General features: G+C 44.9%; 1 protein-coding gene across 1 annotated transcript; it reads right to left on the reverse strand.

Annotated features, from left to right (window-relative positions):
* Positions 1-1,304: 1,304 nt before the first annotated feature.
* LOC135813544 (uncharacterized) lies at positions 1,305-14,684 on the reverse strand. The gene is made up of 11 exons (XM_065326636.1): positions 14,664-14,684; positions 14,382-14,454; positions 14,025-14,084; positions 13,482-13,529; positions 8,919-9,064; positions 8,040-8,163; positions 6,826-6,876; positions 4,072-4,217; positions 3,209-3,332; positions 2,831-2,903; positions 1,305-2,095 (listed from the first exon to the last, which is right to left on the reverse strand). Exons 1-11 carry the CDS (start codon positions 14,682-14,684, stop codon positions 2,092-2,094), a joined length of 870 nt encoding a protein of 289 aa, XP_065182708.1. The 3' UTR covers positions 1,305-2,091.
* Between the last annotated feature and the right edge of the window lie 586 nt (positions 14,685-15,270).

Genomic DNA, 15,270 nt, shown 5'->3' on the forward strand with positions numbered 1-15,270 from the left:
AGCGCATCATGGCTCCGTTTAAATGCTTTTCGGCTAGTGTGTTTCTGTGGTATAGCGGACTGAAGAATAGTAAACGTGTTTTGCAATATATGTATGAAGCTATTTTGTATATAGTATGTTCCGATTCCGTTTTTGCTTTGGTGTAGCCCTGAGGTTGATTGCTTATTTATTTCTACCCTTCCTCTCCCCATACTTCTGTCCCCCCCTCTCTCTCTCTCATTCCTTCTGTCGTCCACATGTATCAAAGGAGGCGAAATCGCCTGTTTGTGGTGCGACGTTAAATAAATTTCTACATACAGTTAGACCGCTTTGTCAAATCGCCTACTGGTCTCGTCATCGTCCAGTGACAATCGACATTCTTTGTTCCGTTGGGACTGAAGCTTGTGCTCGTTTTCGTTGCGCTTGCCTTCCCCTCTTTGGTCTTGCCATAACCTTGAACCTTCCAAGTTGGAAGGCTGTCGGTTAGCGCTACGGAGATGTGTTGAAGCTAGGTGTCAGGACGTCGAATGTCTCAGTACTCTGTCAGTTTTGTGCCAAGTTGTTGCACTTTCTGACTGTATATAGTATCTAGTTACAGTGGTGGAGAGTTACTCTTAACTCGTTTCCATTATGTCCTTTTCCTTTCTACTTTTATTATTGGCTCAATACCCGAGTTTCAAATTATAATATATGTCCATTGTTCCTCAAGATTCTGAGCTTTCTGTTTGTCTTTCTCTTTATCATCATCCTGAATGGCACAAGTGAAGTAGGCATCCCCGCTTACATCGCGATAGTGCTTATAATATTATATTATACGCACTAGCATAATATAATATTATAAGCACTATCGCGATGTAAGCGCGGATGCCTACTTCACTTGTGCCATTCAGGATGATGATAAAGAGAAAGACAAACAGAAAGCTCAGAATCTTGAGGAACGATGCTGTAGAGCAGAAGAGCCAGTATCGATTGGATGCACTACAGAAAGGTGAAAATGATTAGTTCATTGATAATAGCTGGTGAGTTGTCTCGTCATTTCTGAATATTCGGTCTGGAGTGGTTTGAACAGTTTGGTTCTAGCAAGTTGCCTTCAGGGTGCGCCAGCCTTTTCTGTCTTGGGCCGGGACATGTCCCTAGATATGGTGGTGTAGGTACCTCGCCAGTTAACCCTGCCCCCACCCCCCCCCCCCCTCTCCCCCCCCTCCCCCCCCCCCCCAATCCCCACACACCCACCCATCTCACCGTACCACACCCCACCACGCTTGATATTCACACAACCACGTACACATGTCACCTCAAAGCCAGTACAATCATGTAGATCCACTTACTTTAGTCTGAAAATACAATCATACCTTCAGACAATGCACACTGCAACACCAAAGTGATGCTAACTTGCAATGAATCAGGTCAGTGTAGCACCCATAGTGGACTTACACACTCTTGGGATGTACAAGAAACAGCAAAAAATAGTACACGTGCACACATATTCTGATACATATCTAAACATCTACTTTAAAGCATGCGAACACACACACACACACACACACACACACACACACACACACACACACACACACACACACACACACACACACACACACACACACACACACACACACACACACACACACACACACACACACACACACACACACACACACACACACACACACACACACACACATATGTACATATGCACACGCTCGTGCACACGCGCGTTAGCATCTCAAAGTCGTCTACAAGATTACAGAAGTACGATGTTAACGTTCTTTCCAATTGGGTGTGTTTTGAATAGCGATATGGCTGTCTCGCCAAATCCAGTCCTGAATGTTCTAGGAGGCACAAACCGCGCTAGATCCCCATTGTCCAGCGAGAAACTACAATAATTCCTGAGTAGCCGTCCTCTCTTCTGGACAGTTGCAGGACAAAGAGTAGGCAAGTCTCTGGACATTTTAGGTGACTGACGAGTGACGATGTTGCACATACACACACACACACACACACACACACACACACACACACACACACGCAGACACGATGTATACCACGCCCCTGGTGTGAAGAGAGTGTTTGATAACTGCTATCAGCTAATGAGGTTGCTTGTCCTTTCTATTATCTGCGTGTTTAAATAGACACACGTACACATCCATTCACAAACAGACACACACACACACACACACACACATACCATATTTATTGGAATGAGCCAGCAATTAACCCTCAAACACGTCAGTGCGGTCTATACTGTGATAATCAAATAAATGGTGATAGGCAGGATAGGTGTCTTGATTTCTTGACCAACAAATTTGAATGTGCCTTTCACTCCAGTGCAGCGTATACTTCGGACAGTACCGCAATCTTCAGATAATCTCACTGCTCTTTTCAACATTCTGAATAAAGCAAACTCGAGAATAGGACACTTTCCCCATGAACAATCGAGGCACATTATTCGCAAGGCTGACTGTAGGGAGGTTTTGCTGGAAAGATAATAAATTGTATTATCTGAATACTCTACCAACCGGGTTATGGTTGTAGTCAGGAGCACTATGCGCCCTCACCTTGTAACATGCTGTCAAAATCGAAAAACATGTTTGCAAAACTACCAAGGCAGGCTTCTTTATAATATACTATCTGAATTGCATTACATAACGTTAGGTGAAGGGGGAGGGAAACCCTGCTCGTTTCACCATTAGGGTAAAAAGAAAACTAAATTCCGACTGCACCTAGATAGTCTGGATCTACATCTGCACCTTAGATCTGTGCAGGGTGATGGCGTTCCTAGGGATGCAGAAAACGGATTCTATTAATTAAACCGAGTCTCCAGCGAACCGTGAAATAGTTTAGTACTCACTGAGAGTGGACGAAACCCTTCCTTTGGTCGTGCGTGTCTTTTGCCTCTCCGGCTTTCCTCGTCGGCTTCAGAACTATGCAGCGCAAACAGAACAAAAATGCACAGAATCATACACTGTAGATATACACAACAAAAAGAACAGTTGACAGAACTAGGAAAATATGGGAAATGCAGAATCACAATTCCAGCACATGTTTAAACCCAAAGAACATGATAATATGAAGAATTTTGAAAATTGCAGCCGGCTCCTGAAGGGTGAAAGCACAGAAGCTAAAAGAGCTGACTTGGCTCGAGTCTGTGGCCGTGTGGTAGAGTGAAATAGCTTCATTGACAAGAAGTGGACTCCGAGTAGTACACATTATATTGCATGCTTCTCACCACATAGGGAGGCAGCCGTGGATTGCTCTGGCCCGTCCTCTCCGGTTGAGAGATCCATTGTAGCTGTCTTGGAGTTCTTTACTCGCAACCAGACAAGAAGCCCCTGGTTGGATGCCAGTAATTTCTGATTGGCAAAATGAAGAGCAGATTCAGAAGAAGAAAAATTAAGACAAAACAGGAGGAGAGGATTTGTACCGGACGTACTCGGTTGGAAGTGGCGCTCGATTATAAGTCACACTTGATTGCAAGTCGCATTCGATTGCAAGTAGTACTCCATTGTCAGTAGTACTCGATTGCAAGTCGCACTCAATTACAAGTCGCAGTCGATTGTCAGTAGCACTCTATTGTCAGTAGCACTCGATTGCCAGTAGCACTGGATTGTAAGTTGCACCTCCATTTTCAGGTGTGATGAACAGTTCGAATGGCGTATGCAACAAAGAGGCCACGTTTCGAGCGTTCGAGTTGGTTTCCATAGAACGCGCTGATTCTTCAAAAAATCGGACAACAAATGAAACAAATTCTAAGCAGTCACAGCCTCCAGTGCAGCCATTCACACATTATTTACTGGGACACCTCAACCCAAACACTCAAAATACGGTTCTTTGCTGCTTACGTCATCAACTTTTCCGCCATGGCCTATCCCCAGGGTGAAAATACTCCCATGAAACATGACATGAGCGATACTTAGCAGGACAAGTGTGTCGCATACACATTTAGACTAGGTACCTACAATCTACATTTCGCGCTCAAATTCTACACAGGGCAAATTTACGTAAGATAAACAACTGTTGTAAATGGAGCAAGTTGTCTTTATGGAGTAGACTGAGCGATTATGATACAATTTAAACAAACTTAATCTTTACCTTGAAACACTCGAGTTTCTTCAGTGCTTTGCGATCCTTGCGCCTGAAAAGTCGCATACCGCTCTGGGCGCAGGTGCTGGCGGAAACGTCAAATTTGTTTTCTTCCCTGTGCAATTGCAGTCGATATCCTTTGCACTCCACAACACCTGCACATGAGCAACAACAGAATAAAAACATCACAATAAATTGATTCTAGATTGGCGTAGGATTCATACGCAAATCCTAAATTTGAGCGTAGGATATGCCGGTACATGTGAAGTTTCACTCCTTGTCGAGAAGATAAACTCCATTACGTTTGGAATGTAATTTTAGGTGTATTCGAATTTCGGTGTCAGGAATCAGCCAGAATTCAGTTGTAATATAGAATTGCGTGACACGTATTGCCTTCACATACAGTATGATCTGTTGCCTTTTTTAAAGGTGGCATTTAAATTTAGGCTCCAGGTCTCTCTACCGAAATTACAGTCACACCGAGAACAACGTGATATACTATATGCAAAAACCAGTAAAACTAGTTATCTGCATTAGCTAGCAGGATATGCACCCATCACATACACAGTGCTGCCAAACCGTCCAATTTTTCGGACAGTGTCCGATTTTTGAAGCCTCTTCCGAAAACCGGTCCGAAAAAGGAAACGTCCGAAAAGCACCCAAAATTATCAGGGATCAGTACTTTCCTATGCAGAAGTCCTCTATTTTCACTTTTCAGCGCAACTGAAGGTACAAATCACTCTACTAGTAGTACATGTACTGTAGTCATGTACATGTACACTAGGCATGTACATGAGGAAAAAGGGCTAGCGCTTGGCCGGCTGTGGAAGTGCAAACTTGAGAGTTGAGTATTACCAAGAGTACTTGTACTCTTGGTAATACATGTATGCCTGGGTACATGACACTGTCATGAACCCAGTTGTCATGAATAATAATTCATGACAACTTCGGGGGTGCCGTATCAGTTACCATGGCAACGGAGCGATTTTTCATGGTATTTTGGGCGATATTTTGCATTCTCTGGAAAAAATTGACAAAGAGAAAAATTCGCACCACGTGGCCAGCCTTGGCGGTGACGGGTGTCCGATTTTTCGGTGGTGTGTTTTCTTCATGGGGCTTCGTATGGCCCCAAGGAATGGGAAATCGCGAAAACTAGACCCAAAAAGTCGATACTATGAAGCCAGGGAGGGCCAAGTTTGTCTCCACCACGGAGGGTTTTGATGGAGCTCAATGCGCTCCCGGAGCTCGAATGGGAACACTGCTGAAACTGTCGAGGTGAAGAGTTGGAGGGTAGTTGTCAAGTTTTTTCTTTCATGTCGTCTATGTGCCAGCTTCAGATTTCCTGTCTGTCATGCGAAGGTGCTATGCTCCCGGCTGTTCAAACGATTCGAAGGATGAGGCGTGCACAAATTTGACATTGTTTGTGTTTCCCCACGACGCTGAGTTGCGTCTTTCGCGGGTCAAGAACATGGGCAGAGCAGCTCGAGTCGCCGGTGGGAAACACCCAAGCTCTTTGAGCCAATAAAGTGGGATCGTTTGTGTTCAGCCTACTTTGAACCGGCCTGCTTTCAACGCGATCTGATGAGCGAATGTATGGCTAGCGAAGCGATGAGCAGCCCATCTGGCAAAAGCGACCTTGTAAGCTCGTCGCACGGAGGGTGCAGTGCCCACGTTATTTTCGAGTTCAGGCGTGTCTGCAAAGTCTAGTTCCACACCGAAAACAACACCTCTAAAGGAATCACTTTACCTCAAGCAAAAACGCGAGCAGGAGGAGGGATCGGACGAGGAGCTGGTAAGTGTTTAGACAAGCTGACGGGAAGTCGGGGTGATGCGTAACGCATGTCAAAGCGCTGTCATTGCTAACAGCTCCATCGCTCTCTCGACAGGAAAGGCAATCGACTGCCCTCTGCATCACTTCACATTTCTGGCAGGGACACCAATCGTTTCTTCCTTGTCGACCAGTGAAGTCGGCTGCTCCAATCTCCTGGCCCTCATCACGCTGCGCTTCTACCGGTGGCACCTGAGGAGGCCCTTCTGGTTCCTTGGAGTATGGCCGCAGTTGTGAAGCTTGGGAATGTCTCCCAAACATCGTTCTTCATCATCAGGAAATTCAAACAACTAACACCATCGAATGCAGGGAATTTGATTATTAATCACAGGTGACGTCATCAAAACCCTCGGCGGAGGAGACAAACTTGGCCCTCCCTGGCTTCATATATCGACTTTTTGATTCTAGTTTTCGCAATCTGCATTCCTTGGAGGCCATAATATTATAAGGCCCCCATGAAGAGAACACATTACCGAAAAAAATTCCCGGAGTGCCCCTTTAAGCGACCACCCTACAGTGCAATCAAAATCGGTCGTTAAAGCCAGGTGGCCTTTGGAACCAGGTCTCACAGTGTCTGTGTAGAACTGTCGGTGCATGGAAAACGGTCGCTAAGAGCAGGTGGTCGCTAAACACAGAGTTCGCTTACACTAGGTTTTACAGTGTATATTTAGAACCGGTATCTGCAATCTGCACTTCGTGATCCATGGCTCCTCTTTCAACTTCTGGAAAAATCGACACAAGTTCCTAATCTAAAACATAAACCACCGACTGATGTGCGAAACAACAAAGGTCAGCTAACGAATTCACCGTTGACGCATCTGTTGCTGCTTCGGATGCGAAGCACAAATGAAGCCACATCATCAATTAAATCTAAAAAACCGACATCAAGCGACACAGATTTACTGCTATCGATTGGACCTTCCTTATCAGCTTACCTGAACTAAAATGAGGCAGGCCCTTTGCGCTTGTGCTTTGGGATTTAGATACTTGAAAAATGAGAAGAAATAAGCACACAGCGCATATATATTTAGACTAGGTATCCGCATCCTGCACTTCGTGCTAGAAGTCTACCAAGAGCAAATTTACGAAAGAAAAGCAAGTTGTTGAAAATGACGCAAGACGACTTTCTGGAGTGGGGTTTTTACCGCTGTGGCCAGGCCCGAAAACTTGGTGAAATGTAAAGTGAAGTAGCGAAGAGACTGTGGCCTGTGTGAGGCTGTGTGGTGAAATTGAATGAGTATGTCACAGGGGTGTCGGAAGGTATTTTAGCGTGGTACGGTCAGTCATCTGAACTGTACAATATACTCGTGAGGGAAGTGTGGCTGAGCCGAGAATTTTGGAAATTCAGAGAGTGCATTTTTTATTGATTTACGAGGTACTTGGTGCAAACAGTGGTACAGTCAATACCGGAGCATGGCGGTCGCCCATCTTTTTATCTGCATGCAACCCAGCAAGAATAGGCACTGGCAGATAGTTCCCCCGGCAATTTGGGTTGCTGCGCAAGGGGTTTATTTCACCAAGAGTGCGGCGGGTTTTCCCAGCTTGAGGTGTTAGGAGAAGTGTGGTACGATCCACCAGGCCCTTCTTTTTCAACTGAGGCCGGTGTTAAAAGGTACATCATTCGGTTTCCCGTCACAGGTCCCCCCCTCGCCCGTCACAGGTCCTTCCTCCCCCATCACAGGTCCTCCCCCATCACAGGTCCCTCCCACCCCCCCCCCCCATCACAGGTCCCCATCACAGGTCCCCATCTAAGCAATAAGCCATTCTTGTCATCAGGAAAAGTACTACACGATTAAAATATGCTTTGGATTGTATGGATTGCACCATTGAGGCTGGCGCAGCTTTGAGAACTAAACAGAACAAAAATGCACTGAATCTTACACTGTAGATATACACAACCAAAAGAACAGTTGGCAGAACTAGGAGAATATTTATAGGAAATGCAGAATCACAATTCCAGCACCGTTTTAAACCCAAAGAACATGAAAATATGAAGAATTCTGATTATTACAGTCGGCTCCTGAAGGGTTAAAGCACAGAAGGTAAAAGAACTGACTTGGCTCGAGTCTATGGCCGTGTGGTAGAGTGAAATAGCTTCATTGACAAGAACTGGACTCCGAGTAGTACACATATATTGCATGCTTCTCACCACATAGGGAGGCAGCCGTGGATTGCTCTGGCCCATCCTCTCCGGTTGAGAGATCCATTGTAGCTGTCTTGGAGTTCTTTACTCGCATCCAGACAAGAAGCCCCTGGTTAGATCCCAGTAATTTCTGATTGGCAAAATGAAGAGCAGATTCAGAAACAGAAAAAATCGTCATTGAATTTTTTCTTCAGACTTTTCCCGTTTGTCTCTTTCCCTCAAACCAGTTAATAGAAAAAATAAGACAATACACGAGGAGAGGATTTGTACCGGACGTACTCGGTTGGAAGTGGCGCTCAATTATAAGTCACACTTGATTGCAAGTCGCGTTCGATTGCAAGTCGCGCTCGATTGCAAGTCGCACTAGATTGCAAATAGCACTGGATTGCCAGTAGCACTCGATTGTAAGTCGCACCTCCATTTTCAGGTGTGATGAACTGTTCGAATGGCGTATGCAACAAAGAGGCCACGTTTCGAGCGTTTGATCTGGTTTCCATAGAACGCGCTGATTCTACAAAAATCATGGACAACAAATGAAACAAATTCTAAGCAGTTGCAGCCTCCATTGCAGCCATTTACACATTATGTACTAGGACACCTCAACCCAAACACTCAAAATACGGCTCTTTGCTGCTTACGTCATCAACTTTTCTGCCATGGCCTATCCCCAGGGTTACAATACTCCGATGAAACATGAACAATACTGAGCAGGACAAGTCTGTTGCATATACACATTCAGACTAGGTACCTACAATCTGCACTACGCGCTCGAATTCTACACAGAGCAAAGTTACGTAAGATTAACTAGTGTTGTAAATGGAGCAAGGTGTCTTTATTGAGTGGACTTAGCGATTATGATACAATTTAAACAAACTTAATCTTTACCTTGAAACACTGGGATTTCTTCAGTGCTTTGCGATCCTTGCGCCTGAAAAGTCGCATACCGCTCTGGGCGCAGGTGCTGGTGGAAACTTCAAATTTGTTTTCTTCTCTGTGCAATTGCAGTCGATACCCTTTGCACTCCACAACACCTGCATATAAGCAACAACAGAGTAAAAACATGACAATAAATTGCTTCTAGATTGGCGTAGGGTTCATACGCAAATCTTAAATTTTAGCTTAGGCTATGCCGGTACATGAGAAGTTACACTCCTTGTCGAGAAGATAAACTCCATTATTTTTGGCATGTAATTTTAGGTGCATTAGAATTTCGGTGTCAGGGATCCGCCAGAGTTCAGTTGTTATATAGAATTACGTAACACGCATTGCCTTCACATACAGTATGATCTGTTGCCTTTTTTAAATGTGGCATTTAAATTTAGGTGCCAGGTTCCTCTACCAAATTTACAGTCACACCGAGAACAACGTGATAATATACTGTATGCAAAAACCAGTAAAACTAGTTATCTGCATTAGCTAGCAGGATAAGCACACATCACAGACAGTAAAACCTGGTTTAAGCGACCACCCCAAGGTGCAAGCAAAAGCGTTCATCAAATGGCTGCGTGCAAAGCGGTATGGCTCCTTTAAGCCCAACATGGACACGATTATTAATCTGGCCAACATCGAACTATACCCTGTGCAAAAGGAATTACTGTGCCGGGGAACGGAGTTTGGTATTCTTCCTTCTAACAACAGAAAGGAAATAGTTCTTACGCAATTCGAAATGTTCCACAAAAAACTCATGAAGAATTTTACACCAGTGTCTGAAAATCAGCGTACTATCTGTACGGCTAATCTTCGAGCCATCGCCGAAGAACACGCAGAAAAACCTCCAGACCGAAGCACATTTTCATTATCCAGAGAACACCTTAAGGCTCGACGTCATCTTACGAAAAACAACGATATTAGAATCACAAGACCAGACAAGGGTCGAGCTACAGTTATTATCAGCACACAAGAGTACAAACGAAAATGGCGGTCATCCTTGAGGACACGAGTAAGTTTGTCCAACTCGGTCCGGTATCTACTCATGACAACACAGTTCGAGTAAAGAAAAAGTTGAATAGTTTTCTCAAGAGACTTAAAGAAAGTAAACAGATATCGGAGGAAGAGTTCTTCAAAATGCGGCCCATTGGTTCCGTCCGGCCACGTCTCTATGGGCTACCAAAAATACATAAACCGAACTGTCCGTTGCGCCCCATTTTATCCATGGTTGCATCACCGCAATATAATATCTCTAAATGGCTGTGTGGTTGGCTTGACGTCGTGCAAACGTTCTATTGCAAACATACAATTAAAGACACCTTCGAATTCATTGACGTCCTTCGCTCCCACCTGGTTCTGGCCTCCGCGCATATGTGCTCGTTTGATGTTGTGAGTCTGTTCACGAACGTCCCATTACAAGTGACTATCAATATTTGCCTAGATGTGTTGTACCGAAATGATGAAGTTGACACGCCATGGATATCGGAGACGGCGTTCCGGGAACTGATGTTGCTCGTGACGACTGGTGTGGAATTTTCCTTCGGTGACATGTACAGGCAGGTTGATGGGGTAGCCATGGGCTCTCCATTGGGTCCAGTTTTAGCGAATGTGTTCGTTGGTTACTGCGAGTCACTGATTGCAGAACAGTTGTGGCCAGCATTGTACGTTCGTTTTGTTGATGATTCCTTCACCTGGTTTGATTCTCTTGAAGATAGCCAAATCTTTCTTGGTATTCTAAATGACCTACATCCTTCCATACGTTTTACGTGTGAACACGAACAAGCGAACAAACTTCCCTTTCTAGACGTCCTTGTGGAAAAGTCTAGTCAGGGTACCGTAACATCTGTATACAGAAAGCCTACATTCATCGGCCAGTACATAATGTTTGACTCGTATTGTTCGTACCAATACAAGGTGAATTTGGTTCGTAACTTGGTGGATCGAGCAGAGCGTATTTGCTCCTCTTCCAAACTAGCTGAGGAACTGGACTTCCTTAAGTCCGTTTTTCTAAGGAACGGGTACCCCGGCGATCTATTGAAGGAACTCATGACCGAAAGGCTGCATAAAAAGGAAAAACGTTTTGGCCCGGACAAATGTCCCACGTTTCTTTCTCTCCCTTGGAAAGGTAACCTCTCATTATCCATGAGTCGCGTGGTACGGAAAATTGTGCAGCAAACTTACAACGCGGTACATTTTGTACCCGTTTTCACAACTGTACGTGCGTTCACGGTGAGGAAGGATGTCCTACCAACCCAACTTGCATCTAAATTGGTATACCAATTTGAGTGCCGACAATGCGGTAGTCGGTACGTTGGTAGGACTCTTCAACATCTGAACGCACGTATCAAGCAGCACGTCCCACTACATATGCTGACTGGCTCGGCACGGGCACTGCGACCCAAACGCGGCAGGCCACTGAAGAACCCTCGGCCACAGCCATCGTTAGCACAATTTCCGTCATCGGCAATAGTGCCTCCATTACCCGTATCGAGAGCCTTGGAGTCGGGTAATGGGCATAATGTCATCACAACACAATGCACCATAACAACACAAGATAACACACCACAACAACATTCAGCTCAAGACCAAAGTGGACGCTGTGATGAAGTAATGCCCTCATCGCCGTCTTTGCCGTTGCCTCCCCCAGAACCGCCACCTACATCTATCATCGGCAGTGCTGGGGCTGAGTCTGTGGTGTCGGTGGCACGTGCATATATGGATGAGGCAAGCACTGAACGTGAACAACGATAAAGAAGGCTGAAGGGAACGGAATTCAACAAAGAAAGTAACACAATCAACATTCAAAGACCTAGACGATCAACGGCTAATTATTCAATGAATTATTACAGTACTGGAGGTCAAGCACCGGCGAGGACACTGGGAACACAAGATTTAACAACAACAACAACAACAACAACAACAACAACAACAACAACAACAACAACAACAACAACAACAACAACAACAACAACAACAACAACAACAACAACAACAACAACAACAACAACAACAACAACAACAACAACAACAACAACAACAACAACAACAACAACAACAACAACAACAACAACAACAACAACAACAACAACAACCACAACAACAATGGTAACAATTTACCATCAAGATCAAAGGAGGAGTCAACGAACAGAGGTTAAACAACATGAAAGGAGCCTGGGACCGATCGGTGTTGATGAGGAGAATGACACGGAGGACGACACTGAGGACGAGTTGGGAGATGAGACGGAGGACGAGGTTGCGGTTGTTGGAGACGAGGATTCAGATGGTGATTGTGATCGTAAGAAGTCTGCCGTTTTTCTTCACTTGTTGTCTCACCCTAAGTGTCTGCAGGTGTATGATGATTTTAGTTTTTCTGTTCTTTGTCGTGCACGGTATGCTAGTCAGTTGAAAGTACTTGAGGCTGTTTGTATTCGTTTGCATAAGCCTGATCTTTGTAAGCAGAAGAAACATGTAGTTGCGTTAAAATTGTTTTCGTAGGTGCAAAGCATGATTGTTTGTCTCACTACACAGTTTTAGCGTTATAATTAGTTTCTCACCCGCCGTTGCACTTAGCTCTCACTTCGCTTCTATTGTCTCACCTTCCCTCGTTCTATTTTGGCACTGTATTTTGTTCTCGTAACACATCATTGAATGTATATTTAATCATTGTTCAGCATGGTTACTCTTCAGTCACGACTTTCCACTGATGAATGTGACAAGAAAATTAATTCTGGTAAACTTTCATGACTTCGTTGTAGTGTGGCGATGACTGCAGAATTTGTTCTCTTTATTGCTATTATAAAATAAGCACACAGCGCATATATATTTAGACTGGGTATCTGCATCCTGCACTTCGTGCTAGAAGTCTGCTAAGAGCAAATTTACGAAAGAAAATCAAATGTTGAAAATGAGGTAAAAAAAAATGGAGTGGAGTGTTTACCGCCGTGGCCAGGCCCGAAAACTTGGTGAAATGTAAAGTGAAGTAGTGAAGAGACTGTAGCCTGTGTGTGAGGCTGTGTGTTGAAGTTGAATAAGCATGTCACAGGGGTATCGGAAGGTATTTTAGCGTGGTACGGTCAGTCATCTGAACTATACAATTTACTCGTGAGGGAAGTGTGGCTTAGCCGAGAATTTTGGAAATTCAGAGCCCAAATCAGTGCATTTTCTATTGATTCACTTGGTACTTGGTGCAAACAGTGGTACAGTCAATACCGTAGTGACCGTACCGTGTGCAATGCCCCAGTGTCATATTAGAGCTTGTGATAACTGAGTTCCCCCTACAACGATAGTCAAGCACAGACACCTCCCTTCACCTGTGCTTCACGAGTTTTTTTTTTTTTTTTTTTTTTTTTTATTGGGAACACAGCCCTACAAAGAGACATGTGGAGACAAACACAAGACAAGACACAGGGGATGTAGGGACGACGTGCCGATGTACAGGGAGCAACTCGACCGACCAGGGGTCTCGGCGTTAGCGTTGCAACCTGGCATCGAAAAAAAGGGGGGGGGTGCGGAGTGACATACCTTCTTCTTCTGCTGTGGGCGCTTCTCTATCGGAGCTTGGTGCCGCATCTGTGGCAAGAGAAAAGGACCAGTGAAACACAATGTGCTTTCAGCACCGCATACAAACAAGAGCGGGGTATATCGTCATCCATTTTATCTCCGCGCAGCCCGGGAATAGGCAATTGGTAGATAGTTCCCCAGGCAGCTTGGGTTGCGACACAAAAGGGATTTCAGCAAGACTGGAAGTGTGTTGCATATACATTTAGACTAGGTATGTGCAGTCTGCACTTCGCGCTCGAATTCTACACTGAGAAAAGTTACGTAAGACAGACTAGTGTGGAAAATGGAGCAAGACGTCTTTCTGGAGGGGATTCTGCTTCTCCGGCTCCCCCTTTACCCCCAATGCTGGGCCAGGTCATGCCCGAAAATTGGGTAGAACGCAAAATGATTCTCAGTGAAGAGCCTTTGTTTGGTGCTGGAGAAATCTTATCACAGTAGGGGTGAGCTACCCCTGCAACGAAGCACTGACACCTTTCTTCGCCTGTATTTTCACCAATTACATACCTTCTTCCACTTCAAGGGACGGTTGTGGCAAATCTCCACTTTTGGCGCTTGGTGCCTTAGCTGCAGTGCGAGAACAGAAACCAGCGGAACACAAAGCTCTTGCACAACAAGCAAACCAGGAGCATGGCGGTCGCCCATCTTTTTATCTGCATGCAACCCAGCAAGAATAGGCACTGGCAGATAGTTCCCCCGGCAATTTGGGTTGCTGCGCAAGGGGTTTATTTCACCAAGAGTGCGGCGGGTTTTCCCAGCTTGAGGTGTTAGGAGAAGTGTGGTACGATCCACCAGGCCCTTCTGTTTCAACTGAGTCCAGTGTAATAAGGTACATCATTCAGTTTCCCATCACAGGTCCCCCACCCGTCACAGGTCCCCCCATCACATGCCTTGGATTGTATGGATTGCACTGTTGAGGCTTGCGCAGCTTTGAGAACTAAACAGAACAAAAATGCACTGAATCTTACACTGTAGATATACACAACCAAAAGAACAGCTGGCAGAACTAGGAGAATAATTATTATAGAAAATGCAGAATCACATCTCCAGCACCGTTTTAAACCCGACGAACATGAAAATATGAAGAATTCTGATTATTACAGTCGGCTCCCGAAGGGTTAAAGCACAGAAGGTAAAAGAACTGACTTGGCTCGAGTCTGTGGCCATGTGGTAGTGTGCAAGAGCTTCATTGACAATAACTGGACTCCGATTAGTATACATGTACTGCATGCTTCTCACCACATAGGGAGGCAGCTTTGGATTGCTCTGGCCCGTCCTCTCCGGTTGAGAGATCCATTGTAGCTGTCTTGGAGTTCTTTACTCGCATCCAGACAAGAAGCCCCTGGTTAGATCCCAGTAATTTCTTATTGGCAAAATGAAGAGCAGATTCAGAAACAGAAAAAATCGTCATTAAATTCTTTCTTCAGACTTTTCCCGTTTGTCTCTTTCCCTCAAACCAGTTAATAGAAAAAATAAGACAATACACGAGGAGAGGATTTGTACCGGACGTACTCGGTTGGAAGTGGCGCTCGATTATAAGTCACACTTGATTGCAAGTCGCGTTCGATTGCAAGTCGCGCTCGATTGCAAGTCGCACTAGATTGCAAATAGCACTGGATTGCCAGTAGCACTCAATTGTAAGTCGCACCTCCATTTTCAGGTGTGATGAACTGTTCGAATGGCGTATGCAACAAAGAGGCCACGTTTCGAGCGTTTGATCTGGTTTCCATAGAACGCGCTGATTCTACAAAAA

This window comes from Sycon ciliatum, chromosome 4 (genome assembly GCF_964019385.1).
Source record: "Sycon ciliatum chromosome 4, ocSycCili1.1, whole genome shotgun sequence".
NCBI classification, from domain to species: Eukaryota; Metazoa; Porifera; class Calcarea; order Leucosolenida; family Sycettidae; genus Sycon; species Sycon ciliatum.